The sequence below is a fragment of the Oncorhynchus keta genome, chromosome 5 (assembly GCF_023373465.1).
Source record: "Oncorhynchus keta strain PuntledgeMale-10-30-2019 chromosome 5, Oket_V2, whole genome shotgun sequence".
NCBI classification, from domain to species: Eukaryota; Metazoa; Chordata; class Actinopteri; order Salmoniformes; family Salmonidae; genus Oncorhynchus; species Oncorhynchus keta.
The window spans coordinates 38101634-38127665 of record NC_068425.1 but is presented as its reverse complement, the minus strand read 5'-3'; the positions used below and the strand labels follow the sequence as shown (position 1 = coordinate 38127665).

The following is a 26032-nucleotide window of genomic DNA, read 5'->3' as shown; positions in this document are numbered from 1 at the left end:
AAGGTGGTTGGTGAAACCACAACTATAGGACATCAAGACAAAGTGGAAGAGAGTGAGGGACTGGGGATTAGGCCATAGTACCTCTATTGGTAAAGTAATGACTACCTGCAGTATATCTATATACTACTACACTGGTAAAATAATGACTACCAGCAGTATATCTATATACTACTACACTGGTAAAATAATGACTACCAGCAGTATATCTATAGACTACTACTACACTGGTAAAGTAATGACTACCAGCAGTATATCTATATACTACTACACTGGTAAAGTAATGACTACCAGCAGTATATCTATATACTACTACACTGGTAAAGTAATGACTACCAGCAGTATATCTATATACTACTACACTGGTAAAGTAATGACTACCAGCAGTATATCTATATACTACTACACTGGTAAAGTAATGACTACCAGCAGTATATCTATATACTACTACACTGGTAAAGTAATGACTACCAGCAGTATATCTATATACTACTACTACACTGGTAAAGTAATGACTACCAGCAGTATATCTATATACTACTACACTGGTAAAGTAATGACTACCAGCAGTATATCTATATACTACTACACTGGTAAAGTAATGACTACCAGCAGTATATCTATATACTACTACACTGGTAAAGTAATGACTACCAGCAGTATATCTATATACTACTACTACACTGGTAAAGTAATGACTACCAGCAGTATATCTATATACTACTACTACACTGGTAAAGTAATGACTACCAGCAGTATATCTATATACTACTACTACACTGGTAAAGTAATGACTACCAGCAGTATATCTATATACTACTACTACACTGGTAAAGTAATGACTACCAGCAGTATATCTATATACTACTACTACACTGGTAAAGTAATGACTACCAGCAGTATATCTATATACTACTACACTGGTAAAGTAATGACTACCAGCAGTATATCTATATACTACTACACTGGTAAAGTAATGACTACCAGCAGTATATCTATATACTACTACACTGGTAAAGTAATGACTACCAGCAGTATATCTATATACTACTACTACACTGGTAAAGTAATGACTACCAGCAGTATATCTATATACTACTACTACACTGGTAAAGTAATGACTACCAGCAGTATATCTATATACTACTACTACACTGGTAAAGTAATGACTACCAGCAGTATATCTATATACTACTACTACACTGGTAAAGTAATGACTACCAGCAGTATATCTATATACTACTACTACACTGGTAAAGTAATGACTACCAGCAGTATATCTATATACTACTACTACACTGGTAAAGTAATGACTACCAGCAGTATATCTATATACTACTACACTGGTAAAGTAATGACTACCAGCAGTATATCTATATACTACTACTACACTGGTAAAGTAATGACTACCAGCAGTATATCTATATACTACTACTACACTGGTAAAGTAATGACTACCAGCAGTATATCTATATACTACTAGACTGGTAAAGTAATGACTACCAGCAGTATATCTATAGACTACTACACTGGTAAAGTAATGACTACCAGCAGTATATCTATAGACTACTACTAGACTGGTAAAGTAATGACTACCAGCAGTATATCTATATACTACTACTACACTGGTAAAGTAATGACTACCAGCAGTATATCTATAGACTACTACTACACTGGTAAAGTAATGACTACCAGCAGTATATCTATATACTACTACTACACTGGTAAAGTAATGACTACCAGCAGTATATCTATAGACTACAACTACACTGGTAAAGTAATGACTACCAGCAGTATATCTATAGACTACAACTACACTGGTAAAGTAATGACTACCAGCAGTATATCTATATACTACTACACTGGTAAAGTAATGACTACCAGCAGTATATCTATATACTACTACTACACTGGTAAAGTAATGACTACCAGCAGTATTTCTATACACTACTACACTGATCCCAGATCTGTTTGGGCTGTATAGCCAACCCCTGGGGATCTGGGATACCAGTTCCTAAAACAGGTCTGTGACCAGGCTAGCTAATTACCACCAGAGGCATGTCTTCACGTTCCCTCCCTCAGTCGTAAAACACTGACAACAGGTGCAGCACTAAACACCTGCCAACCTGCCAAACCCACAGAGGCTCTGATCTCCCACAAACAGGGCAGCCGTACATGTAGGCTCTTGTAAACTAGGCCTGGTCACTGCAACACACACACACACACACACACAAGGACAGACAAACTGTGTGTGTGTGTCATACCAGAGACTGCAGGGCCCCGTCCAGGATTACAGTACCTCCCATGGTCTGGTCACTGGCCTGAGAGATGGTGGTCAGACTCCAGTCCAGGAAGTCTCCTAGTCGCTTCAGCTTCACATCAGGACGTGTTACAAACCTGCACAGACAGACAGTTAGATGACAACAGGCTAGTACCCCTCAGTAAACTGTAAACACAGACAGATGACAACAGGCTAGGACCCCTCAGTAAACTGTAAACACAGACAGATGACAACAGGCTAGGACCACTCAGTAAACTGTAAACACAGACAGATGACAACAGGCTAGGACCCCTCAGTAAACTGTAATCACAGACAGTTAGATGACAACAGGCTAGGACCACTCAGTAAACTGTAAACACAGACAGATGACAACAGGCTAGGACCACTCAGTAAACTGTAAACACAGACAGATGACAACAGGCTAGGACCACTCAGTAAACTGTAAACACAGACAGTTAGATGACAACAGGCTAGGACCACTCAGTAAACTGTAAACACAGTTAGATGACAACACACTAGGACCCCTCAGTAAACTGTAAACACAGACAGTTAGATGACAACACACTAGGACCACTTAGTAAACTGTAAACACAGACAGTTAGATGACAACAGGCTAGGACCCCTCAGTAAACTGTAAACACAGACAGTTAGATGACAACAGGCTAGGACCACTTAGTAAACTGTAAACACAGACAGTTAGATGACAACAGGCTAGGACCACTCAGTAAACTGTAAACACAGACAGTTAGATGACAACAGGCTAGGACCCCTCAGTAAACTGTAAACACAGTTAGATGACAACACACTAGGACCACTCAGTAAACTGTAAACACAGACAGTTAGATGACAACACAGGCTAGGACCCCTCAGTAAACTGTAAACACAGTTAGATGACAACAGGCTAGGACCACTCAGTAAACTGTAAACACAGACAGTTAGATGACAACACACTAGGACCCCTCAGTAAACTGTAAACAGACAGTTAGATGACAACACACTAGGACCCTCAGTAAACTGTAAACACAGACAGTTAGATGACAACAGGCTAGGACCCCTCAGTAAACTGTAAACACAGACAGTTAGATGACAACAGGCTAGGACCCTCAGTAAACTGTAAACACAGACAGTTAGATGACAACAGGCTAGGACCACTTAGTAAACTGTAAACACAGACAGTTGGGTAAACACAGATGACAACACACTAGGACCACTTAGTAAACTGTAAACACAGACAGTTAGATGACAACAGGCTAGGACCCCTCAGTAAACTGTAAACACAGACAGTTGGATGACAACAGGCTAGGACCACTTAGTAAACTGTAAACACAGTTAGATGACAACAGGCTAGGACCCCTCAGTAAACTGTAAACACAGACAGTTAGATGACAACAGGCTAGGACCACTCAGTAAACTGTAAACACAGACAGTTAGATGACAACAGGCTAGGACCACTTAGTAAACTGTAAACACAGACAGTTAGATGACAACACACTAGGACCACTCAGTAAACTGTAAACACAGACAGTTAGATGACAACACACTAGGACCCCTCAGTAAACTGTAAACACAGACAGATGACAACTAGGACCACTCAGTAAACTCTGTGTGTGTGTGTGTGTGTGTGTGTGTGTGTGTGGCGCCTCGGTATGAACCTATTCATCTTCAAGTCCAAGATCGCCCTCTTCTGGGTAAAACATGAAACGCATCACAAATGTTGTTGCCTTTCTTAAAACAATAAAGTTGAATACTTACTTTGATACCAACACAGATGTAGCATCCCTGGACTTATCAGTGACCATCAGGTAAGACTGGAAATAACAGACCAGGGGTTAGTTACACACTCAATACATCATACAGGGACTGGACATAACAGACCAGGGGTTAGTTACACACTCAATACATCATACAGGGACTGGAAACAACAGACCAGGGGTTAGTTACACACTCAATACATCATACAGGGACTGGACATAACAACAGACCAGGGGTTAGTTACACACTCAATACATCATACAGGGACTGGAAACAACAGACCAGGGGTTAGTTACACACTCAATACATCATACAGGGACTGGAAATAACAGACCAGGGGTTAGTTACACACTCAATACATCATACAGGGACTGGACATAACAGACCAGGGGTTAGTTACACACTCAATACATCATACAGGGACTGGACATAACAGACCAGGGGTTAGTTACACACTCAATACATCATACAGGGACTGGACATAACAACAGACCAGGGGTTAGTTACACACTCAATACATCATACAGGGACTGGACATAACAGACCAGGGGTTAGTTACACACTCAATACATCATACAGGGACTGGAAATAACAGACCAGGGGTTAGTTACACACTCAATACATCATACAGGGACTGGACATAACAGACCAGGGGTTAGTTACACACTCAATACATCATACAGGGACTGGAAATAACAGACCAGGGGTTAGTTACACACTCAATACATCATACAGGGACTGGACATAACAGACCAGGGGTTAGTTACACACTCAATACATCATACAGGGACTGGACATAACAACAGACCAGGGGTTAGTTACACACTCAATACATCATACAGGGACTGGACATAACAGACCAGGGGTTAGTTACACACTCAATACATCATACAGGGACTGGACATAACAACAGACCAGGGGTTAGTTACACACTCAATACATCATACAGGGACTGGACATAACAACAGACCAGGGGTTAGTTACACACTCAATACATCATACAGGGACTGGACATAACAGACCAGGGGTTAGTTACACACTCAATACATCATACAGGGACTGGACATAACAGACCAGGGGTTAGTTACACACTCAATACATCATACAGGGACTGGACATAACAACAGACCAGGGGTTAGTTACACACTCAATACATCATACAGGGACTGGAGGGGTTAGTTACATAACAGACCAGGGGGTTAGTTACACACTCAATACATCATACAGGGACTGGACATAACAGACCAGGGGTTAGTTACACACTCAATACATCATACAGGGACTGGACATAACAACAGACCAGGGGTTAGTTACACACTCAATACATCATACAGGGACTGGACATAACAGACCAGGGGTTAGTTACACACTCAATACATCATACAGGGACTGGACATAACAGACCAGGGGTTAGTTACACACTCAATACATCATACAGGGACTGGACATAACAGACCAGGGGTTAGTTACACACTCAATACATCATACAGGGACTGGAAACAACAGACCAGGGGTTAGTTACACACTCAATACATCATACAGGGACTGGACATAAACAGACCAGGGGTTAGTTACACACTCAATACATCATACAGGGACTGGACAACAACAGACCAGGGGTTAGTTACACACTCAATACATCATACAGGGACTGGACATAACAGACCAGGGGTTAGTTACACACTCAATACATCATACAGGGACTGGACATACAACAGACCAGGGGTTAGTTACACACTCAATACATCATACAGGGACTGGACATAACAGACCAGGGGTTAGTTACACACTCAATACATCATACAGGGACTGGACATAACAGACCAGGGGTTAGTTACACACTCAATACATCATACAGGGACTGGACATAACAGACCAGGGGTTAGTTACACACTCAATACATCATACAGGGACTGGACAAACAACAGACCAGGGGTTAGGGACTACACAACTGAGTTACAATACATCATACAGGGACTGGAAATAACAGACCAGGGGTTAGTTACACACTCAATACATCATACAGGGACTGGACATAACAGACCAGGGACCAGGGTTACACACTCAATACATCATACAGGGACTGGACATAACAACAGACCAGGGGTTAGTTACACACTCAATACATCATACAGGGACTGGACATAACAACAGACCAGGGGTTAGTTACACACTCAATACATCACACAGGGACTGGACATAACAGACCAGGGGTTAGTTACACACTCAATACAGGGTCTGGGAGGACACCACAGAACACTGACCAAGGCAGGAGAGTCTGGAATGAGTTACCTTGGCGACAGCCAGGATGCGGTCCATGATTGGCTCTCTTGTCTGGCTGGGGTCAGAGTTCAGGTGACCGTCAAGACGGGAGAGGTCAAAGGGTATCAGACAGGTCATGGACAGCCACAGCAGCAGCATGTAGCGGGTCTCCCAGGTCTAACACAAGGGGCAGAAAGAGAGGGTTAGGGTTAGAGGTCAAAGGGTATCAGACAGGTCATGGACAGCCACAGCAACAGCATGTAGCGGGTCTCCCAGGTCTAACACAAGGGGCAGAAAGAGAGGGTTAGGGTTAGAGGTCAAAGGGTATCAGACAGGTCATGGACAGCCACAGCAGCAGCATGTAGCGGGTCTCCCAGGTCTGACAGGAAGGGGCAGAAAGAGAGGGTTAGGGTTAGAGGTCAAAGGGTATCAGACAGGTCATGGACAGCCACAGCAGCAGCATGTAGCGGGTCTCCCAGGTCTGACAGGAAGGGGCAAGGAGAGAAAGATTTGAATGAAATGTATTGAACTGTGAGAGTAGGCAACAACACATCCTCCACGCTGAGCCTCAACACAGGGGCTCCTCAGGGGTGCATACTTCTATACCTCCTGTACTCCTTGTTCACCCACGACTGCACGGCCACGCACGACAACACCATACTAACGTTTTCAGACGAGACAACGGTGGTAGGTCTGAACACCGACGACGATGAAACAGCCTAAAAGGGAGGAGGTCAGAGACCTGGCGGTGTGGTGCCATGACAACAACCTCTCCCTCAACGTTGAGGAAGCCTATAGGGTGGTCAGAGACCTGGCGGTGTGGTGCCATGACAACAACCTCTCCCTCAACGTTGAGGAAGCCTATAGGGAGGTCAGAGACCCGGCGGTGTGGTGCCAGGACAACAACCTCTCCCTCAACGTCGAGGAAGCCTATAGGGAGGTCAGAGACCCGGCGGTGTGGTGCCAGGACAACAACCTCTCCCTCAACGTCGAGGAAGCCTATAGGGAGGTCAGAGACCCGGCGGTGTGGTGCCAGGACAACAACCTCTCCCTCAACGTCGAGGAAGCCTATAGGGAGGTCAGAGACCCGGCGGTGTGGTGCCAGGACAACAACCTCTCCCTCAACGTCGAGGAAGCCTATAGGGAGGTCAGAGACCCGGCGGTGTGGTGCCATGACAACAACCTCTCCCTCAACGTCGAGGAAGCCTATAGGGAGGTCAGAGACCCGGCGGTGTGGTGCCAGGACAACAACCTCTCCCTCAACGTTGAGGAAGCCTATAGGGAGGTCAGAGACCTGGCGGTGTGGTGCCAGGACAACAACCTCTCCCTCAACGTTGAGGAAGCCTATAGGGTGGTCAGAGACCTGGCGGTGTGGTGCCAGGACAACAACCTCTCCCTCAACGTTGAGGAAGCCTATAGGGAGGTCAGAGACCTGGCGGTGTGGTGCCAGGACAACAACCTCTCCCTCAACGTTGAGGAAGCCTATAGGGAGGTCAGAGACCTGGCGGTGTGGTGCCATGACAACAACCTCTCCCTCAACGTTGAGGAAGCCTATAGGGAGGTCAGAGACCTGGCGGTGTGGTGCCAGGACAACAACCTCTCCCTCAACGTTGAGGAAGCCTATAGGGAGGTCAGAGACCTGGCGGTGTGGTGCCAGGACAACAACCTCTCCCTCAACGTTGAGGAAGCCTATAGGGAGGTCAGAGACCTGGCGGTGTGGTGCCAGGACAACAACCTCTCCCTCAACGTCAGAAAGACAAAGGTCAGAGACCTGGCGGTGTGGTGCCATGACAACAGGAAACGTTGAGGGCCTGGAGCCAGAGACCCCGGTGTGGTGCCATGACAACAACCTCTCCCTCAACGTTGAGGAAGCCTATAGGGAGGTCAGAGACCTCGGTGTGGTGCCATGACAACAACCTCTCCCTCAACGTTGAGGAAGCCTATAAGGATCTAGAGGGAATCTAGAAAGTAAACAGTCCACACACACCTCTCCTCAACAGGAAGTCTATAGGACCTAATCTAGCCATGACAATGCCTCTTCCCCTCAACGTTGAGGAAGCCTATAGGGAGGTCAGAGACCCGGCGGTGTGGTGCCATGACACAGTGCCAGGACAGCAAAAGGTCAGAACCCGTCTCCTCAACCTCTCCCTCAACGTCTGAGGAAGCCTATAGGGAGGTCAGAGACCCGGCGGTTGGTGCCATGACATCAACCTCTCCTCAACGTATGAGTAAGCCTATAGGCAGAGACCCGGCGGTGTGGTGCCATGACAGAAAGTAAACAGTTGACCTCTCCCTCAACGTGTAGGAAGCCTAAGGGAGGTCAGAGACCCACGGTGTGGTGCCAATCTAGACAACAACCTCTCCCTCAACGTGAGGAAGCCTATAGGGAGGTCAGAGACCCGGCGGTGTCCAGAGGAAGGCCCCTAAAGGAATGGTCTAAGGGAGAGAGACCAGGCTGTGGTGCCAATCTAGACAAGTAAACAACCTCTCCCTCAACGTTGAGGAAGCCTATAGGGAGGTCAGAGACCCTATAGGCGGTGTGGTGCCATGACAACAACCTCTCCCTCAACGTTGAAAGCCTATAGGCCTAGGTCAGAGACCCGGCGGTGTGGTGCCAGGACAACAACCTCTCCCCAACGTCCCCTCAGGAAGCCTGAATAGGGAGGCCTAAGAGAGTTGAATGCCAGGACCAACCTAGATAAACAGTTGAGGAAGCCTATCTAGAAAGTAAACAGTTGACCCTGTTGCCAGTACAGAACCTCATCAACGTTGCTATAGGGAGGTAAGACCCGGCTGTTACTGTGCCAGACAACAACCTAACAGTTGAATCCCTACCCTGTCTAGTCTAGTAAACAGTTGAATCCCTATAGGCCTAATCTAGAAAGTAAACAGTTGAATCCCTATAGGCCTAATCTAGAAAGTAAACAGTTGACCCTATAGGCCTCTAGAAAGTAAACAGTTGAATCCCTATAGGCCTAATCTAGAAAGTAAACAGTTGAATCCCTATAGGCCTAATCTAGAAAGTAAACAGTTGAATCCCTATAGGCTCAATCTAGAAAGTAAACAGTTGAATCCCTATAGGCCTAATCTAGAAAGTAAACAGTTGAATCCCTATAGGCCTAATCTAGAAAGTAAACAGTTGAATCCCTATAGGCCTAATCTAGAAAGTAAACAGTTGAATCCCTATAGGCCTAATCTAGAAAGTAAACAGTTGAATCCCTATAGGCCTAATCTAGAAAGTAAACAGTTGAATCCCTATAGGCCTAATCTAGAAAGTAAACAGTTGAATCCCTATAGGCCTAATCTAGAAAGTAAACAGTTGAATCCCTAGGCCTACAGTTGAATCCCTATAGGCCTAATCTAGAAAGTAAACAGTTGAATCCCTAATAGGCAGTTGAATATAATACATTAAACAACTAGAAAGTAAACAGTTGAATCCCTATAGGCCTAATCTAGAAAGTAAACAGTACAGTTGAATCCCTATAGGCCTAATCTAGACAGTAAACAGTTGAATCCCTATAGGCCTAATCTAGACAGTAAACAGTTGAATCCCTATAGGCCTAATCTAGAAAGTAAACAGTTGAATCCCTATAGGCCTAATCTAGAAAGTAAACAGTTGAATCCCTATAGGCCTAATCTAGAAAGTAAACAGTTGAATCCCTATAGGCCTAATCTAGAAAGTAAACAGTTGAATCCCTATAGGCCTAATCTAGAAAGTAAACAGTTGAATCCCTATAGGCCTAATCTAGAAAGTAAACAGTTGAATCCCTATAGGCCTAATCTAGAAAGTAAACAGTTGAATCCCTATAGGCCTAATCTAGAAAGTAAACAGTTGAATCCCTATAGGCCTAATCTAGAAAGTAAACAGTTGAATCCCTATAGGCCTAATCTAGAAAGTAAACAGTTGAATCCCTATAGGCCTAATCTAGAAAGTAAACAGTTGAATCCCTATAGGCCTAATCTAGAAAGTAAACAGTTGAATCCCTATAGGCCTAATCTAGAAAGTAAACAGTTGAATCCCTATAGGCCTAATCTAGAAAGTAAACAGTTGAATCCCTATAGGCCTAATCTAGAAAGTAAACAGTTGAATCCCTATAGGCCTAATCTAGAAAGTAAACAGTTGAATCCCTATAGGCCTAATCTAGAAAGTAAACAGTTGAATCCCTATAGGCCTAATCTAGAAAGTAAACAGTTGAATCCCTATAGGCCTAATCTAGAAAGTAAACAGTTGAATCCCTATAGGCCTAATCTAGAAAGTAAACAGTTGAATCCCTATAGGCCTAATCTAGAAAGTAAACAGTTGAATCCCTATAGGCCTAATCTAGAAAGTAAACAGTTGAATCCCTATAGGCCTAATCTAGAAAGTAAACAGTTGAATCCCTATAGGCCTAATCTAGAAAGCAACAAGAGGGTAAAAGCAATGGATACTCTACTTATGAATGTGTAATGTAATGTTTATCAATGTATAGTTTATAAAGGGTTATCCTTCCATTGAGGTCTTGTAACATGAGAAATCAGGGGGTCTAACATTAGCTACTGGGCTAGGACGTGGTAGGCCCACCTTCTATTGACGACTCGTAACTAAGAAATTCAGGCTCACCTCTGGGTCTCTGGGGTCCTGTCGACACAGGAGGTCCAGGACTGGCTGGACGTCAGCCACCTCATGGGGGAAGAGCTGCATGAAGATCTTATACCCTCTCACCTGGCCGAAACAAAAACACCTGAGTTAGAGGAGTCTGCCTTGTCCCAACTGCTCAGGCTGAGAAAGCTGAGATACCACCACACTTCTAACTGTAGCCAGAGGCCCTAGGGTAAGACACCACAGAATCAACACACACATCAGAACGCTGGGCTTCACAAACTGGAATCTTACTATCTGTGTGATGATGGAGATGAATCCATCTGTCTGTAGTTACCTTGGAGATGTAGATGAATCCATCTGTCTGTAGTTACCTTGGAGATGATGTAGATGAATCCATCTGCCTGTAGTTACCTTGGAGATGATGTAGAGGAATCCATCTGCCTGTAATTACCTTGGAGATGATGTAGAGGAATCCATCTGCCTGTAGTTACCTTGGAGATGATTTAGATGAATCCATCTGCCTGTAGTTACCTTGGAGATGATGTAGATGAATCCATCTGTCTGTAGTTACCTTGGAGATGATGTAGATGAATCCATCTGTCTGTAGTTACCTTGGAGATGATGTAGAGGAATCCATCTGTCTGTAGTTACCTTGGAGATGTAGATGAATCCATCTGTCTGTAGTTACCTTGGAGATGTAGATGAATCCATCTGTCTGTAGTTACCTTGGAGATGATGTAGAGGAATCCATCTGTCTGTAGTTACCTTGGAGATGATGTAGATGAATCCATCTGTCTGTAGTTACCTTGGAGATGTAGATGAATCCATCTGTCTGTAGTTACCTTGGAGATGTAGATGAATCCATCTGTCTGTAGTTACCTTGGAGATGATGTAGAGGAATCCATCTGCCTGTAGTTACCTTGGAGATGATGTAGATGAATCCATCTGTCTGTAGTTACCTTGGAGATGATGTAGATGAATCCATCTGTCTGTAGTTACCTTGGAGATGATGTAGAGGAATTTGAAGCCCATGTGTACCAGAAGAGGAGGAGACTGTTCACTCCTGATGAGCTCCAACAGCAGGTTCAACATCCACTCTGTGGTCACAGGAAAGAAACACTGTCATCATCATGCTACCCTAACAAGCCCATGTTTCACTAAAGCAGAATAGCATGTATTGTGCTGTGTGTGTGTGGTGTTGTTACCCAGATGTGGATCCAGAAGATGGGGCTGCTCCTGATAACGGTCCATTATCACTGTAGAAGAAAAAAAAGAACTGGTTAACATAAAGTTGTTGAGTTTTCTTTCACTGCTTATGATTGTGGAATGTCTAAGTTATGAATGTATTAAAACTGATGTCTGTAGATGGTACACGCATTTAGGCCTAAAGCCCACAGTCTGTTCCATGCAAGACTGGATCAATTTGGACACAACAACATCAGACGAAACATGTAGAGTATGAATCTCACCGAGGAACCTCTCTATGGCTGACTCCAGTGTCACGATGTTCTCGTGAACCACTGGTAGGCTGGAGATCAGGGCTCGAATCTCAGTGCTCTCGGTAAAACCTCCCAAGACACTGGCTTTAGCGATCACCTCGGGCTCCCCGCCGCCGCCTCCATCCTCCCCGGAATCCATGTCGGTCTGGGCCATTATAGATGCCTAGATTACCGGTACATTTCATGCACTTGGGTTATCTGCATGTCTACTGTCCAATGTTTAAACACACGTCTACATAATAGCTAGCAAGTGTAGCTAGCTTGCCTTGAAGTTTTGATAGCTAGATGAGAACCGTGTGACTTTTAGCCTGGGCGTGTCAATGATTTGCGTTTTATTCATGCCGATACCAGCCAAAGATGCTAGCTAACTAGCTAGTGCTGTTGGTTGTCAAGTGGCAACAGAAATCAAACAGAATTAGAGTGAACTCACACAGCTCATACATTTGGTTATCGTAGGCATATGAATGGCATTACCTGTAGTTGTGAAAATTCTGTCCGGAAAATGTATTATTATAACTTGAGATAATGATGATCACGCAGCGGCCGAGGTCTGTTATCTGTTGTGAAGTTTGCACGTTGCTACACCCTACAGTACGTTATGCGATTGGGGACAAAAAAGCGTTTCGTTAATGAGAGACGCGCCACACCAAAGAGGTTCACGCGTCAGACTTATTCAGAGGTGGAAATATTATCTCACCTCGTGTATATTATGAAAATAGAAATAAAAATACACTGAGTCTACAAAACATTAACAACCCCTGCTCTTTCCATGACATAGACTGACCGGGTGAATCCAGGTGAAAGATATGATCCCTTATTGATGTCACCTGTTAAATCCACTTCAATCAGTGTTGATGAAGGGAGGAGACCTGGTTAAAGAATAATTTTAAGCCTTTGAGACAACTGAGACATGGATTGTGTATCTGTTGCCATTCAGAGGGTGAATGGGCAAAACCAATTTAAGTGCCTTTGAACGGGGTATGGTAGTAGGTGCCAGGTGCACCGGTTTGTGTCAAGAACTGCATCGCTGCTGGGTTTTCCAAGCAATTTCCTGTGTGTATCAAGAATGGTCCACCATCCAAAGGACAACCAATTTGACACAACTGTGGGAAGCATTGGAGTCAACATCAGTCAGCATCCCTGTGGAACACATTTGACACCTTGTAGAGTCCGTGGCCTGACGAATTGAGGCTGTCCTGGGGGCAAAAGGGGGGTGCAACTCAATATTAGGAAGGTGTTCTTAATGTTTTGTAAACTCAGTGTACCCTTTATTAGGTTATTGTCCTTATTGAGGTATTCAACACATGGTCACAGTAGAGGAAGTAATGTACTTTATTTATCATTGCATTCTTAGTATTAACACAGCTTTTAACAAAGCTAACTGTTACAACTCAAACAGATCACAACCTTGCTTGCTGTTTATGTTTATTTAAGCAAATGGATGTGCAATACTCTATGTTTAGTCTTACACTAGAGTATTAAAATCACTTCTGCTTTCAAACAGCTGTGGAATGTTAGCTCAAACATTTTTATTATTTCTCAAGCATTTCAAGATCAAGAGGAATATGGAATGGGTTTCGTGGAATCTCTCTTCTATACCATAGGATCATAGTTGTCTTGTTTCTTTCTTTTCGAAATAACTAATATTATGACCCAAAAATGATTTGTTCCTTTCTGGATGGAAGACTTTGTGAGGTCATTCAAGCTGGTCAGTGTCATTGGTGTGTCTATGTTTTACAGAGCATTGTGGGTAGTGTAGTTGTACATCATCAGTGGTCAGTATTTGACCAGATCCTTCATGATCCTCAGCGAGGACCCTCTGTATCCTCCACCAAAGTGATTCCAGTGGTTCAGATAGTGGAACAGTTGATACAGCTGATTCCTCGTCTCAAACCCCGGGGCCTTGGGGATCTTGTTGTGGTACCCAGAGTAGAAGGAGTCGCTGAACCCTCCGAACATCCCGGCGATGCCCAGCTCGTACTCAGCGTGGCCATAGAAGGAGGCGGGGTCGAAAATGACAGGGCCGTCGGGACACTCTGCTACGTTCCCCCCCCACAGGTCCCCGTGAAGCAGGGAGGGGAACACCTCGATGTCGGTAAATAGCTGAGGGATTTTCAGCTACGGAGAGGAGATATCAGACAGAAGATCAATCACCCATGAAGTCCTCTCAGATCTGAAAAAGTACATAAGCCATAGGAGTAAGGGCTTGGTTTGGAATCGGAGATAGTATACAACCTTATGGAGCTGGTGCTGTAGTCTGTGTTATTGTTACATGTAGCTTGTACCATAGTTACCTAGTTATCTTGTTACCTGTAGCTGAGACCATAGTTCCCTGTAGTTACCTAGTTATATAGTTACCTGTAGCTGGAACCATAGTTACCTGTAGTTACCTAGTTATCTTGTTACCTGTAGCTGGGACCATAGTTACCTGTAGTTATCTAGTTATATTGTTACCTGTAGCTGGGACCATAGTTACCTGTAGTTACCTAGTTATATTGTTACCTGTAGCTGGGACCATAGTTACCTGTAGTTACCTAGTTATATTGTTACCTGTAGCTGGGACCATAGTTACCTGTAGTTACCTAGTTATATAGTTACCTGTAGCTGGGACCATAGTTCCCTGTAGTTACCTAGTTATATAGTTACCTGTACCTGGGACCATAGTTCCCTGTAGTTACCTGTAGTTACCTAGTTATATAGTTACCTGTAGTTACCTAGTTATATAGTTACCTGTAGCTGGGACCATAGTTACCTGTAGTTACCTAGTTATATATTTACCTGTAGCTGGGACCATAGTTACCTGTAGTTACATAGTTACCTGTAGCTGGGACCATAGTTACCTAGTTACATAGTTACCTGTAGCTGGGACCATAGTTCCCTGTAGTTACCTAGTTACATAGTTACCTGTAGCTGGGACCATAGTTCCCTGGCCTCTCTGTCTCCATAAGACTTCTCCACCATGTTGAGTTGGTGCTGTAGTCTGTGCTGAGAGTAGAATGTCACCCAGTCACTCTGCCACTCATTCTCCTGATGAGAGACAACGAGAGGTTAGAAAGTGGAACTCTGATAAAAGTCGTTAAAAATAGGCAGTTGTTCTCACCCAGTTGGTCTTTAAATCCCATGTTGAAGGTACAGAGACATTGATGGTTTAACCAGACTTGGAGCTGTATATAGAGTGTGGAACTATCTTTATTTAGATTTATAGCATACAGTTTAAATCCCACGTTACCACATATTCCAGTCTCGTATTCACTAGTGGGGAAAGGTGGAAATCTAGTTGTGTCTCCCAATATCAGACGATCTGTTGCATAGTAGCTCACCTGAGGGAGGTATCCACAGCAAGTGGGAACCTGGAACCCAAACTGGTCAATGACAGGAACATCAGGTCCTTTTCCTGTTTACATTTAAATGACAGGAACATCAGGTCCTTTTCCTGTTTACATTTAAATGACAGGAACATTAGGTCCTTTTCCTGTTTACATTTAAATGACAGGAACTTCAGGTCCTTTTCCTGTTTACATTTAAATGACAGGAACATCAGCTCCTTTTCCTGTTTACATTTAAATGACAGGAACATCAGGTCCTTTTCCTGTTTACATTTAAATGACATGACCATCAGCTCCTTTTCCTGTTTACTGTCACACCTTGGTCATTGTATTTTGTGTTTTCGTTATATTATTTGGTCAGGCCAGGGTGTGACATGGGTTTATGTTATATTGTATTTTCGTATTGGGGTTTGTAGTATTTGGGATCGCGGCTGATTAGGGGTGTTGTATAGGCTTGGCTGCCTGAGGAATCATCAGGTGATTCTCGTTTCTCTGGTTGGGAACCGTTTAAATCCCACCTGGTTTCGCTTGGTATGTCGTGGGTGATTGTTCCTGTCTCTGTGTAGTTTCACCAGATAGGCTGTAATTAGGTTTTACGTTTGTTGTTTTGTATTTTGTATCGTTATTTCATGTGTCACTTTTTCTATTAAAGTCATGAGTAACCACTACGCTGCATTTCGGTCCGACTCTCTTTCTACAAACGAAGAACGCCGTTACATTTAAATGACAGGACCATCAGCTCCTTTTCCTGTTTACATTTAAATGACAGAAACATCAGCTCCTTTTCCTGTTTACATTTAAATGACAGAAACATCAGCTCCTTTTCCTGTTTACATTTAAATGACAGAAACATCAGCTCCTTTTCCTGTTTACATTTAAATGACAGAAACATCAGGTCCTTTTCCTGTTTACATTTAAATGACAGGAACATCAGGTCCTTTTCCTGTTTACATTTAAATGACAGGAACATCAGGTCCTTTTCCTGTTTACATTTAAATGACAGGAACATCAGGTCCTTTTCCTGTTTACATTTAAATGACAGGAACATCAGGTCCTTTTCCTGTTTACATTTAAATGACAGAAACATCAGCTCCTTTTCCTGTTTACATTTAAATGACAGAAACATCAGCTCCTTTTCCTGTTTACATTTAAATGACAGAAACATCAGCTCATTTTCCTGTTTACATTTAAATGACAGAAACATCAGCTCCTTTTCCTGTTTACATTTAAATGACAGAAACATCAGCTCCTTTTCCTGTTTACATTTAAATGACAGGAACATCAGGTCCTTTTCCTGTTTACATTTAAATGACTGTCACGCCCTGGTCAAAGTATTTTGTATTTATCTTTATGTATTGGGTCAGGCCAGGGTGTGGCATGGGGTTTTTGTATTGTGGTCCTTCTGTAGCTCAGTTGGTAGAGCATGGCGCTTGTAACGCCAGGGTAGTGGGTTTGATTCCCGGGACCACCCATACGTAGAATGTATGCACACATGACTGTAAGTCGCTTTGGATAAAAGCGTCTGCTAAATGGCATATATTATTATTATTGGTGTGTTTTGTCTTGGGGTTTTGGTATGTATATATTGGGATTGTAGCTAGTGGGGTGATCTAGCAGAGTCTATGGCTGTCTGGAGTGGTTCTCAATCAGAGTCAGGTGTTTATCGTTGTCTCTGATTGGGAACCATATTTAGGCAGCCATATTCTTTGGTTGTGTTGTGGGTGATTGTCCTTAGTGTCCAGATGTCCTTGTTCTGTGTTAGTTTACACAAAGTATAGGCTGTTTCGGTTTTCGTTACGTTTATTGTTTGTGTTTTTTCGTGTCTACGTTGTTTATTAAACATGGATCGCAATCTACATGCTGCAGTTTGGTCCGACTCTCCTTCACCACATAAAAACCGTAACAATGACAGGAACATTAGGTCCTTTTCCTGTTTACATTTAAATGACAGGAACTTCAGGTCCTTTTCCTGTTTACATTTAAATGACAGGAACATCAGCTCCTTTTCCTGTTTACATTTAAATGACAGGAACATCAGCTCCTTTTCCTGTTTACATTTAAATGACAGGAACATCAGGTCCTTTTCCTGTTTACATTTAAATGACAGGAACATCAGCTCCTTTTCCTGTTTACATTTAAATGACAGGAACATCAGCACCTTTTCCTGTTTACATTTAAATGACAGAAACATCAGCTCCTTTTCCTGTTTACATTTAAATGACAGGAACATCAGCTCCTTTTCCTGTTTACATTTAAATGACAGGAACATCAGGTCCTTTTCCTGTTTACATTTAAATGACAGGAACTTCAGGTCCTTTTCCTGTTTACATTTAAATGACAGGAACATCAGCTCCTTTTCCTGTTTACATTTAAATGACAGGAACATCAGCTCCTTTTCCTGTTTACATTTAAATGACAGGAACATTAGGTCCTTTTCCTGTTTACATTTAAATGACAGGAACTTCAGGTCCTTTTCCTGTTTACATTTAAATGACAGGAACATTAGGTCCTTTTCCTGTTTACATTTAAATGACAGGAACATCATGTCCTTTTCCTGTTTACATTTAAATGGCAGGAACATTAGGTCCTTTTCCTGTTTACATTTAAATGACAGGAACATCAGGTCCTTTTCCTGTTTACATTTAAATGACAGGAACATCAGGTCCTTTTCCTGTTTACATTTAAATGACAGGAACATCATGTCCTTTTCCTGTTTACATTTAAATGACAGGAACATCAGGTCCTTTTCCTGTTTACATTTAAATGACAGGAACATCAGGTCCTTTTCCTGTTTACATTTAAATGACAGGAACATCAGGTCCTTTTCCTGTTTACATTTAAATGACAGGAACATCAGGTCCTTTTCCATATCCATTTAATAGAGTGGTGAGTGAAGGCATGCAGTAGTCTGATGTTGTGTAGTGAGAAAGTTAGACTTCTAAACTGTTTTAAACTGTATGAATTGTTTTACCCCAAAATCAATCAATCAATCAATCAATGGACTAGGTGAGTTACCAACTGTCTGCTGTTCCTTGTTCTGTCTGTCCCTGCGTCTCTGGTTGTGTAGGTGCAGGTCAGCCAGACGCTCTCCCAGCTGCTTAGAGTGCCTGGGGGAATCAAACGGACAATCATTAACACACTCAATCATCACAATGAAGTCTGACATAACAATAATACTTTACTAATACATACAGAAGAAGAACAACAGGAAGAAGATGAAGATAAAGGAAGAAGAAGATTAAGAAAGAAGAAGAACAGGAAGAAGAAGAATATTCAGAAAGAAGAAGAAGAACAGGAAGAAGATAAAGAAAGAAGAAGAAGAACAGGCAGAAGAAGAAGATAAAGGAAGAAGAAGAAGAAGATAAAGGAAGAAGAAGAAGATAAAGGAAGAAGAAGAAGATAAAGGAAGAAGAAGAAGATTAAGAAAGAAGAAGAAGAAGAACAGGAGGAAGATAAAGAAAGAAGAGGAAGATAAAGAAAGAAAGATAAAGAAAGAAGAAGAAGATTAAGAAAAAAAGAACAGGCAGAAGAAGAAGAACAGGAAGAAGAAGATAAAGAAAGAAGAAGAAGAACAGGCAGAAGAAGATAAAGAAAGAAGAAGAAGGAAAGAAAGGTCAAAGACGTGTATTAAACAGTGTATGAGGAGATCCTCTTACCTGCTGAGACCCCTCATGTCAACATGTTCCATGACGAACACAGCCCCTCCTGTATCCAGCTCTATCACCTTGACAGGCTTGGGGACCTTCACTGTGTCTGTCATGACGATGGCTTCCAAGCTAGCCAACTCCCCATCAAACATACGCTTCGCCTGGGGGACGAGGATAAGACATGTGATGATCATCATGACATTGACCAAGGAATTACACCATACCTTGGTGATGAAATGTATTGTACAGACAAAGTGATGACACCAGTGGAGGCTGCTGGGGGCAGGATGGCTCATAATAATGTCTGAAATGGAGTTTAATGACTGGAATGGAGTGAATGGGATGGTATCAAACGCATGGTGTATACATTTGATGCCATTCCATTAACTCCATTCCGGCCATTATTGTGAGCCGTCCTCCCTTCAGCAGCCTCCACGGGACTACACCTACCATGGAAGTAGTCTAGCAGCCTCCACGGGACTACACCTACCATGGAAGTAGTCTAGCAGCCTCCACGGGACTACACCTACCATGGAAGTAGTCTAGCAGCCTCCACGGGACTACACCTACCATGGAAGTAGTCTAGCAGCCTCCACAGGACTACACCTACCATGGAAGTAGTCTAGCAGCGTCTACGGGACTACACCTACCATGGAAGTAGTCTAGCAGCCTCCACGGGACTACACCTACCATGGAAGTAGTCTAGCAGCCTCCACGGGACTACATCTACCATGGAAGTAGTCTAGCAGCCTTCAGAGAAGGCAGTTCATGACTTTTCAGAGGTCAGGATTAGGACTGCCCATCACATAAAACCCTCCAGCTCTGTGCACAACAACAGCGCTCTGATGTCGACCATCACATGACTGGATGGCTCTATTGTGAATCCTAATCCTTTGCTCTCAGAGTGCTGACTACTGTAATTCCATTGATAGCGTGTAGCCAAATAGCCTGCAACAAAATATGGTTTGATATTTCTAACAAATGATCCTTATTAGGCTACTATTTTACAGTGCTAATCTATTTTGAGTGACTTCATATGTCAATGTAAAGGCATGCAGTATGGAATTAGTAATGAAGTAAATTAAGAACCTGACTCTTGTGGTTGATCTTGACAAACACTCTCCCGTGGTCAGTGTCAAAGCTCTGTCCCTGGCTGATACAACCTCCTCCAGAATGGCCAGTTGACTTCAGCATGGATGTTCCCAGCTCCTTCTTTAGCTGAGCTTCCATGGTTGTTCGCCAAGATGCTCTCCAAACGCTTGAAGAAGAACCTATTGTTCTTGTTTGACTCCCAAACTTCTTTAGGGTTGACTCCCACTCTTGTAGCTGTTTATGTTTTGACAACTGGGTGGAAGAAGGCGTGGCTTGTTTTCGAAGGAACGGAAGTGATTCAATGTTTTGGTTCCGGGTCCGTCGGTGATGAAATAACTAACGTGAAATTGGATTTGCAAAGATTTGCTTCTTATTTGTGCAAACATAGCAACTAAAGTTGATCATATGAGCGTCGCCATGGTGTCGCAGTAAGCTGGAGAGGCTTGCTTGCTAGCTAACTAGTCTCGACAAGTTTGATACGGATCAAGTCTTTGTTGGTTTATACGAAATGTGTTTGCTGCTCGGTGCAACCGGTGTTGGAAAAACTCTTCTCATGAAACGTTTACAGAATATCCTTTCAAATTAACCAGCATTGAGATTGATTTCGTGTGCCTTTCAAATTAACCAGCATTGAGATTGATTTAGCAAGCAAACAAGATAATAAGCTAACGTTTGCAAGCTAGCAATTATGACCATGGATGCGTCTCAATAATCAGTGGCTTCCTTTCCTCGTATCCTCTTCTTCCTCCTTCATCTGATGACAGTTTTCCAATACACATCCACCTTCTTCTTCTTCTCACCTATCCTGTGTTTTAATATCAGTGCAAATGAAGGAGAGGAGACTTGAGAAGAAGCAGCCCATGTCTCACTTCAATATGTATCTTCAGAGTACATTTCCATGCTACAGTGTCTATTTAATCTCCCTTAACAGACTATTCACAGCTCATTGTGAGAGATGGCACAACTGATTTAGGGGAACCCCCTGTTACTCTACCTACGGTGAGTCCATTCGGTATTCACCACAGTGATTGTTGTGTCAGTCACCATTTGAGGGTGTCTTAAACAGAAAGGGTACTATTATGTCTCCCTCTGTTACAGGTGGGCACCAACCTGACAGACCTGACTCTGAAGAGGAAGAGGGTGACTGTGAGAGAGCTGGGAGGCTGTATGAGTCCTATCTGGCCCAGTTACTATACAGACTGCTCCTCTGTCATCGTGAGTCCAGAACCACATCCATACAGTGTATAAGTCTCCCTGAGTAGCGCAGCTGTCTAAGGCACTACAGTCCCTGGTGCGAATCCAGGATGTATCGCATCCGGCTGTGATTGGGAGTCCCATAAGGAGGCGCACAATTGGCCCAGCATCGTCTGGGTTTGGCCGGGGTAGGCCGTCATTGTAAATAAGAATTTGTTCTTAACTGACTTGCCTAGTTAAATAAATTTTAAATAAAAAAGTGGAGTTAATATATGTACTCTGAAGAAGAAGAGGGTGACTGTGAGCGAGCTGTGGTGGGTCAATACATCTCTCTTATTGTCCATAGACATTTTATGAATTAAACCTTTACACATTCAGGTTTGACCAATTGAGATCAATTGTCTTTAGCAAGAGAGCCCTAGTCCAAGATGGCAGCAGCATGAGAACCACGTCATGACTTCTATACAGGAAGACCTTCCTCTCAATTTGGAAATAATTCCTTGTAAATATTTAGAATAACCTCAATAATACTTTGTACACATATTCCATCGATGGTTTAAGTTTAATGCGAAAATAGTCAATATTTCTATATGATTAATAAGCAAAGCTCCTCTGATCAGAAATAGGAATCAACCAGGGGTATGAACAGGCTAATATCACTGTAGTACACGGTAGACCATCAGCCCACTAAACTGGGAGATCAACCAGGGGTATGAACAGGCTAATATCACTGTAGTACACGGTAGACCATCAGCCCACTAAACTGGGAGATCAACCAGGGGTATGAACAGGCTAATATCACTGTAGTACACGGTAGACCATCAGCCCACTAAACTGGGAGATCAACCAGGGGTATGAACAGGCTAATATCACTGTAGTACACGGTAGACCATCAGCCCACTAAACTGGGAGATCAACCAGGGATATGAACAGGCTAATATCACTGGCAGTACACTGCAGGGTAGACCATCAGCCCACTAAACTGGGAGATCAACCAGTGTATGTTCAGGCTAATATCACTACAGTACACGGTGACCATGGGACCACTAAACTGGGAGACTGCAACCAGGGGGAGACCATATGAACCAGGCCAATATCACTGTATCAGCTCCTGTCTGTCCTATCAGCCCTGTCCTGGTTATCTAACAAGAGACCCTGTCTGTAACAGGCTAATATCACTACACTGCACCATCATTCTCTGGGAGATCACAGTGGGCTATTTTTGAGACAAAACATTCAGACTAAACTGGGAGAATAGAGGGGTGACAGGCTAATATCCCTGTATTCTCCATCAGCCCATGAACAGACAATCAGGTTCTGTTCAGCAAAATACAGTTCTATCTGAATGTTTTTGGGAGATCAACATTGAACAGGCTAATATCACTGGACAGACTCCATCAGCCCACTAAACTGGGAACCAGACAGGCTAATATCAGTCACGGTAGACCATCAGCCCACTAAACTGGGAGATCAACCAGGGGTATAAATATTTGGACATTGAACAAGTTATCATTTTGGCTCTGTACGCCACCACATTGGATTTGGAAGGAAACTATATGAGCTGAACGTGCAGACTTTCATCTTTAATTTGTTGCCAGGTCGCAATTGTAAGTGAGAACTTGTTCTCAACTTGCCTACCTGGTTAAATAAAGGTGAAAAAAAAATCAAACATTTGAGGGTATTTAACTCCAAATCAGGTGAACCAGCTCCTGTGTCCTCTCTGGAATTATACAGCCTTTTTATATGTTCAACAAGGGTCCCCCACTACACTGCATTTTAGGGGCTCAAGATCACAGTGGACAAACGAGACAAAACATTCAGATAGAAAGTAATGAATAGATGTGACAACCCTTTGCATTTGACTGAATCTGGGCAGAAAATAACTATTGAATGTTTTTGCTAAACCATTCTGAATGAATCCTGCCGCTTGTCACCAGTCACATCAGGTGCATAAATACAAGGACATTGAACCGGTTCCATTTTGCAGCCATACATGTCCACAAACATAACACCACCTCCACTTTCATCTTTAATTTGTTGCCAGGTCGCAATTGTAAGTGAGAACTTGTTCTCAACTTGCCTACCTGGTTAAATAAAAGTGAAAAAAAAATCTAACATTTGAGGGTATTTAACTCCAAATCAGGTGAACCGTGTAGGAATTATACCACTTTTTATATGTGGTCCCCCCAATTTTAGGGGCTCAAAAGTAATTGGACAAACGTAACAATCAATTAAATTGTGAGTTTTAATACTTGGTGGCAACTCCTTTGCATTTGGCTGAATCTGGGCAGATAATAACATTAGTCCTAAACCATTCAGAATGAATCCTGCCGCTTGTCATCAGTCACATCATCAATAAATACAAGGGAACCGGTTCCATTAGCAGCCATACATGTCCACACCATAACACCACCTCCACCATGCTTCACAGATGAGGTGGTATGCTTCAGATCATGAGCAGTTCCTTCCCTTCTCCATAACACCACCTCCACCATGCTTCACAGATTATGTGGTATGCTTCAGATCATGAGCAGTTCCTTCCCTTCTCCATAACACCACCTCCACCATGCTTCACAGATTATGTGGTATGCTTCAGATCATGAGCAGTTCCTTCCCTTCTCCATATTCTACTCATCATTCTGGTACAAGTTGATCTTTGTCTCATCTGTCCGATGGACGTTGTTCCAGAACTGTCCAGGCTTTTTTTTAGATGTTCTTTGGCCAACTCTAATCTGGTCTTCCTGTTTTTGAGGTTTACCAATGTTTTACATCTTGTGATAAACCGTCTGTATTTACTAAGGTGAAGTCTTCTCTTGAATGTTGACTGACACAGATACACCTGCCTCCTGGAGGGTGTTCTTCATCTGGTCATCTGTTGTGAAGGGTTTTTCTTCACCAGGGAAGGAATCCTTCTGTCATCCACCACAGTTGTTTTCTGTGGTCTTCTGGGCCTTCTGGTGTTCCGGAGCTCACCAGTGTGTTCTTTCTCTTTAAGAATGTACCAAATAGTTGCTTTGTTCACACCTAATGTTCTAATCTCTCTGATGGGTTTGTTTATAGATTATTCAGCCTTGCTTCACTGGCAGTGACAGCTCTCTGAACTTCATATTGAGGGTTAACAGCAACAGATTGCAAATGCCACACTTGAAATCAACTCTCGACCTTTTTATCTGCTTACTGGTAAATAAACGAATGAGGGAATAACACACACCTGTCCATGGAACAGCTGAGCAGCCAACTGCCCAACTGCCCAACTTTTTGGTAAAGACCCTCAAATTAAAGCTGAACGTCTGCACTTTCAGCTCATATTCATAATCTAATTTCAACTCCAAAATGCTGCGCTAGACAGCTACAATGATAATAACTTGGTCAATGTCCAAATATTTATGGACCTGACTGTATCCAATTCCTCCCAATATACTCCCACATTAAACGCCCCCCCCCCTCCCCCCACCTCGTTGCATGACTATCAACAAACTGTTTCTCTCCCTCCCTGATTGCCTGATTGTCATCCCACTCTTCTCCTCGGGACCTCCATTGTACCATGAGTCTAGTAGAGATACACTTTATTTGCCTCCTTTACATACATTAAACAGTGCCTCTCCCTCGCTTTGCAAATGTCTTAACCCTTTCTCCTCCCACCCTTCCTCCAGGGACCTCCCTTGTACCATGAGTCTCGTAGAGATGATGTCACTGTTCAGGATGGATGACATCATCGCCTCTGCCACCCAGCCAATCACGACCGTGGAACTGAGCGCTCGTTCCGGACAGGGACTCCAGGAGGTGTTGGGCTGGCTGGACTCCACCCTAACTGACTGACAAGAGTGATGTCATAGAAGCATCTTCCTTCCAGGAAGCAGTTCCTCATTGCTGGTGCTTTCAAAGACAACTGGGAACTCTGGGAAAAATACGAGGTCAAATCATGACGTCAGTGATTTTCAGGTCAGAAAGTCGGTGCTGTAGGAGGCCCGAGTTCCCGAGTTGGAACTTCAAGTTGGATGACCGTTAAAAAAATAACAGTTATCTTGAACACACTGAAGTCAGAGATTTCTGAGTTCCCAGTTGCTTTGAACACACTGAAGTCAGAGATTTCTGAGTTCCCAGTTGCTTTGAACGCACTGAAGTCAGATTTCTGAGTTCCCAGTTGCTTTGAACGCACTGAAGTCAGAGATTTCTGAGTTCCCAGTTGCTTTGAACACACTGAAGTCAGAGATTTCTGAGTTCCCAGTTGCTTTGAACGCACTGAAGTCCGAGATTTCTGAGTTCCCAGTTGCTTTGAACGCACTGAAGTCAGAGATTTCTGAGTTCCCAGTTGCTTTGAACGCACTGAAGTCAGAGATTTCTGAGTTCCCAGTTGCTTTGAACGCACTGAAGTCAGAGATTTCTGAGTTCCCAGTTGC

The 26032-nt window shown here is 43.2% G+C and overlaps 3 protein-coding genes and 3 long non-coding RNA genes across 9 annotated transcripts in view; 2 read left to right on the top strand and 4 right to left on the bottom strand.

The window, feature by feature from the left end:
• tbcd (tubulin folding cofactor D) overlaps positions 1-13149 on the bottom strand; it is a 227884-nt gene extending 214735 nt beyond the window's left edge. Inside the window, 8 exon segments of the mRNA XM_052520050.1 lie at positions 2262-2394; positions 4031-4086; positions 6323-6469; positions 10893-10994; positions 11874-11971; positions 12080-12130; positions 12344-12536; positions 12848-13149. Of these exon segments, the coding sequence (XP_052376010.1) occupies positions 2262-2394; positions 4031-4086; positions 6323-6469; positions 10893-10994; positions 11874-11971; positions 12080-12130; positions 12344-12527 (771 nt within the window). The 5' untranslated portion in view covers positions 12528-12536; positions 12848-13149.
• LOC127930310 (uncharacterized) lies at positions 11005-11840 on the bottom strand. The gene is made up of 4 exons (XR_008137856.1): positions 11794-11840; positions 11600-11679; positions 11486-11525; positions 11005-11208 (listed from the first exon to the last, which is right to left on the bottom strand). It is a non-coding gene; the product is annotated as an uncharacterized LOC127930310 (long non-coding RNA).
• A 529-nt stretch (positions 13150-13678) lies between the features above and the next one.
• On the bottom strand, positions 13679-20676 carry fn3krp (fructosamine 3 kinase related protein). Of its 2 annotated transcripts, none has more exons than XM_052519901.1 (6): positions 20436-20676; positions 19356-19507; positions 18715-18806; positions 15694-15767; positions 15278-15400; positions 13679-14491 (listed from the first exon to the last, which is right to left on the bottom strand). In XM_052519901.1, exons 1-6 carry the CDS (start codon positions 20574-20576, stop codon positions 14150-14152), a joined length of 924 nt encoding a protein of 307 aa, XP_052375861.1. In that variant the 5' UTR covers positions 20577-20676; the 3' UTR covers positions 13679-14149. The 2 variants fall into 2 exon arrangements, with proteins under 2 accessions (XP_052375861.1, XP_052375862.1); XM_052519902.1 differs by having other exon boundaries at positions 20441-20581.
• Positions 15697-18705, top strand: LOC127930308 (uncharacterized). Of its 3 annotated transcripts, none has more exons than XR_008137848.1 (5): positions 15697-15797; positions 16595-16750; positions 17621-17776; positions 18284-18361; positions 18440-18705. It is a non-coding gene; the product is annotated as an uncharacterized LOC127930308 (long non-coding RNA). The 3 variants fall into 3 exon arrangements; XR_008137850.1 differs by lacking the exons at positions 15697-15797; positions 16595-16750 and adding exons at positions 16454-16594; positions 16790-16984 and having other exon boundaries at positions 17660-17776; XR_008137849.1 differs by lacking the exon at positions 15697-15797 and adding an exon at positions 16751-16984 and having other exon boundaries at positions 16500-16633; positions 17660-17776.
• Positions 20677-20922: 246 nt separating the features above from the next.
• Positions 20923-25412, top strand: arl16 (ADP-ribosylation factor-like 16). Its single transcript, XM_052519903.1, has 4 exons — positions 20923-21008; positions 21380-21437; positions 21537-21653; positions 25286-25412. Exons 1-4 carry the CDS (start codon positions 20947-20949, stop codon positions 25340-25342), a joined length of 294 nt encoding a protein of 97 aa, XP_052375863.1. The 5' UTR covers positions 20923-20946; the 3' UTR covers positions 25343-25412.
• LOC127930313 (uncharacterized) lies at positions 23860-24332 on the bottom strand. Its single transcript, XR_008137866.1, has 2 exons — positions 24192-24332; positions 23860-24118 (listed from the first exon to the last, which is right to left on the bottom strand). It is a non-coding gene; the product is annotated as an uncharacterized LOC127930313 (long non-coding RNA).
• Positions 25413-26032: the final 620 nt, after the last annotated feature.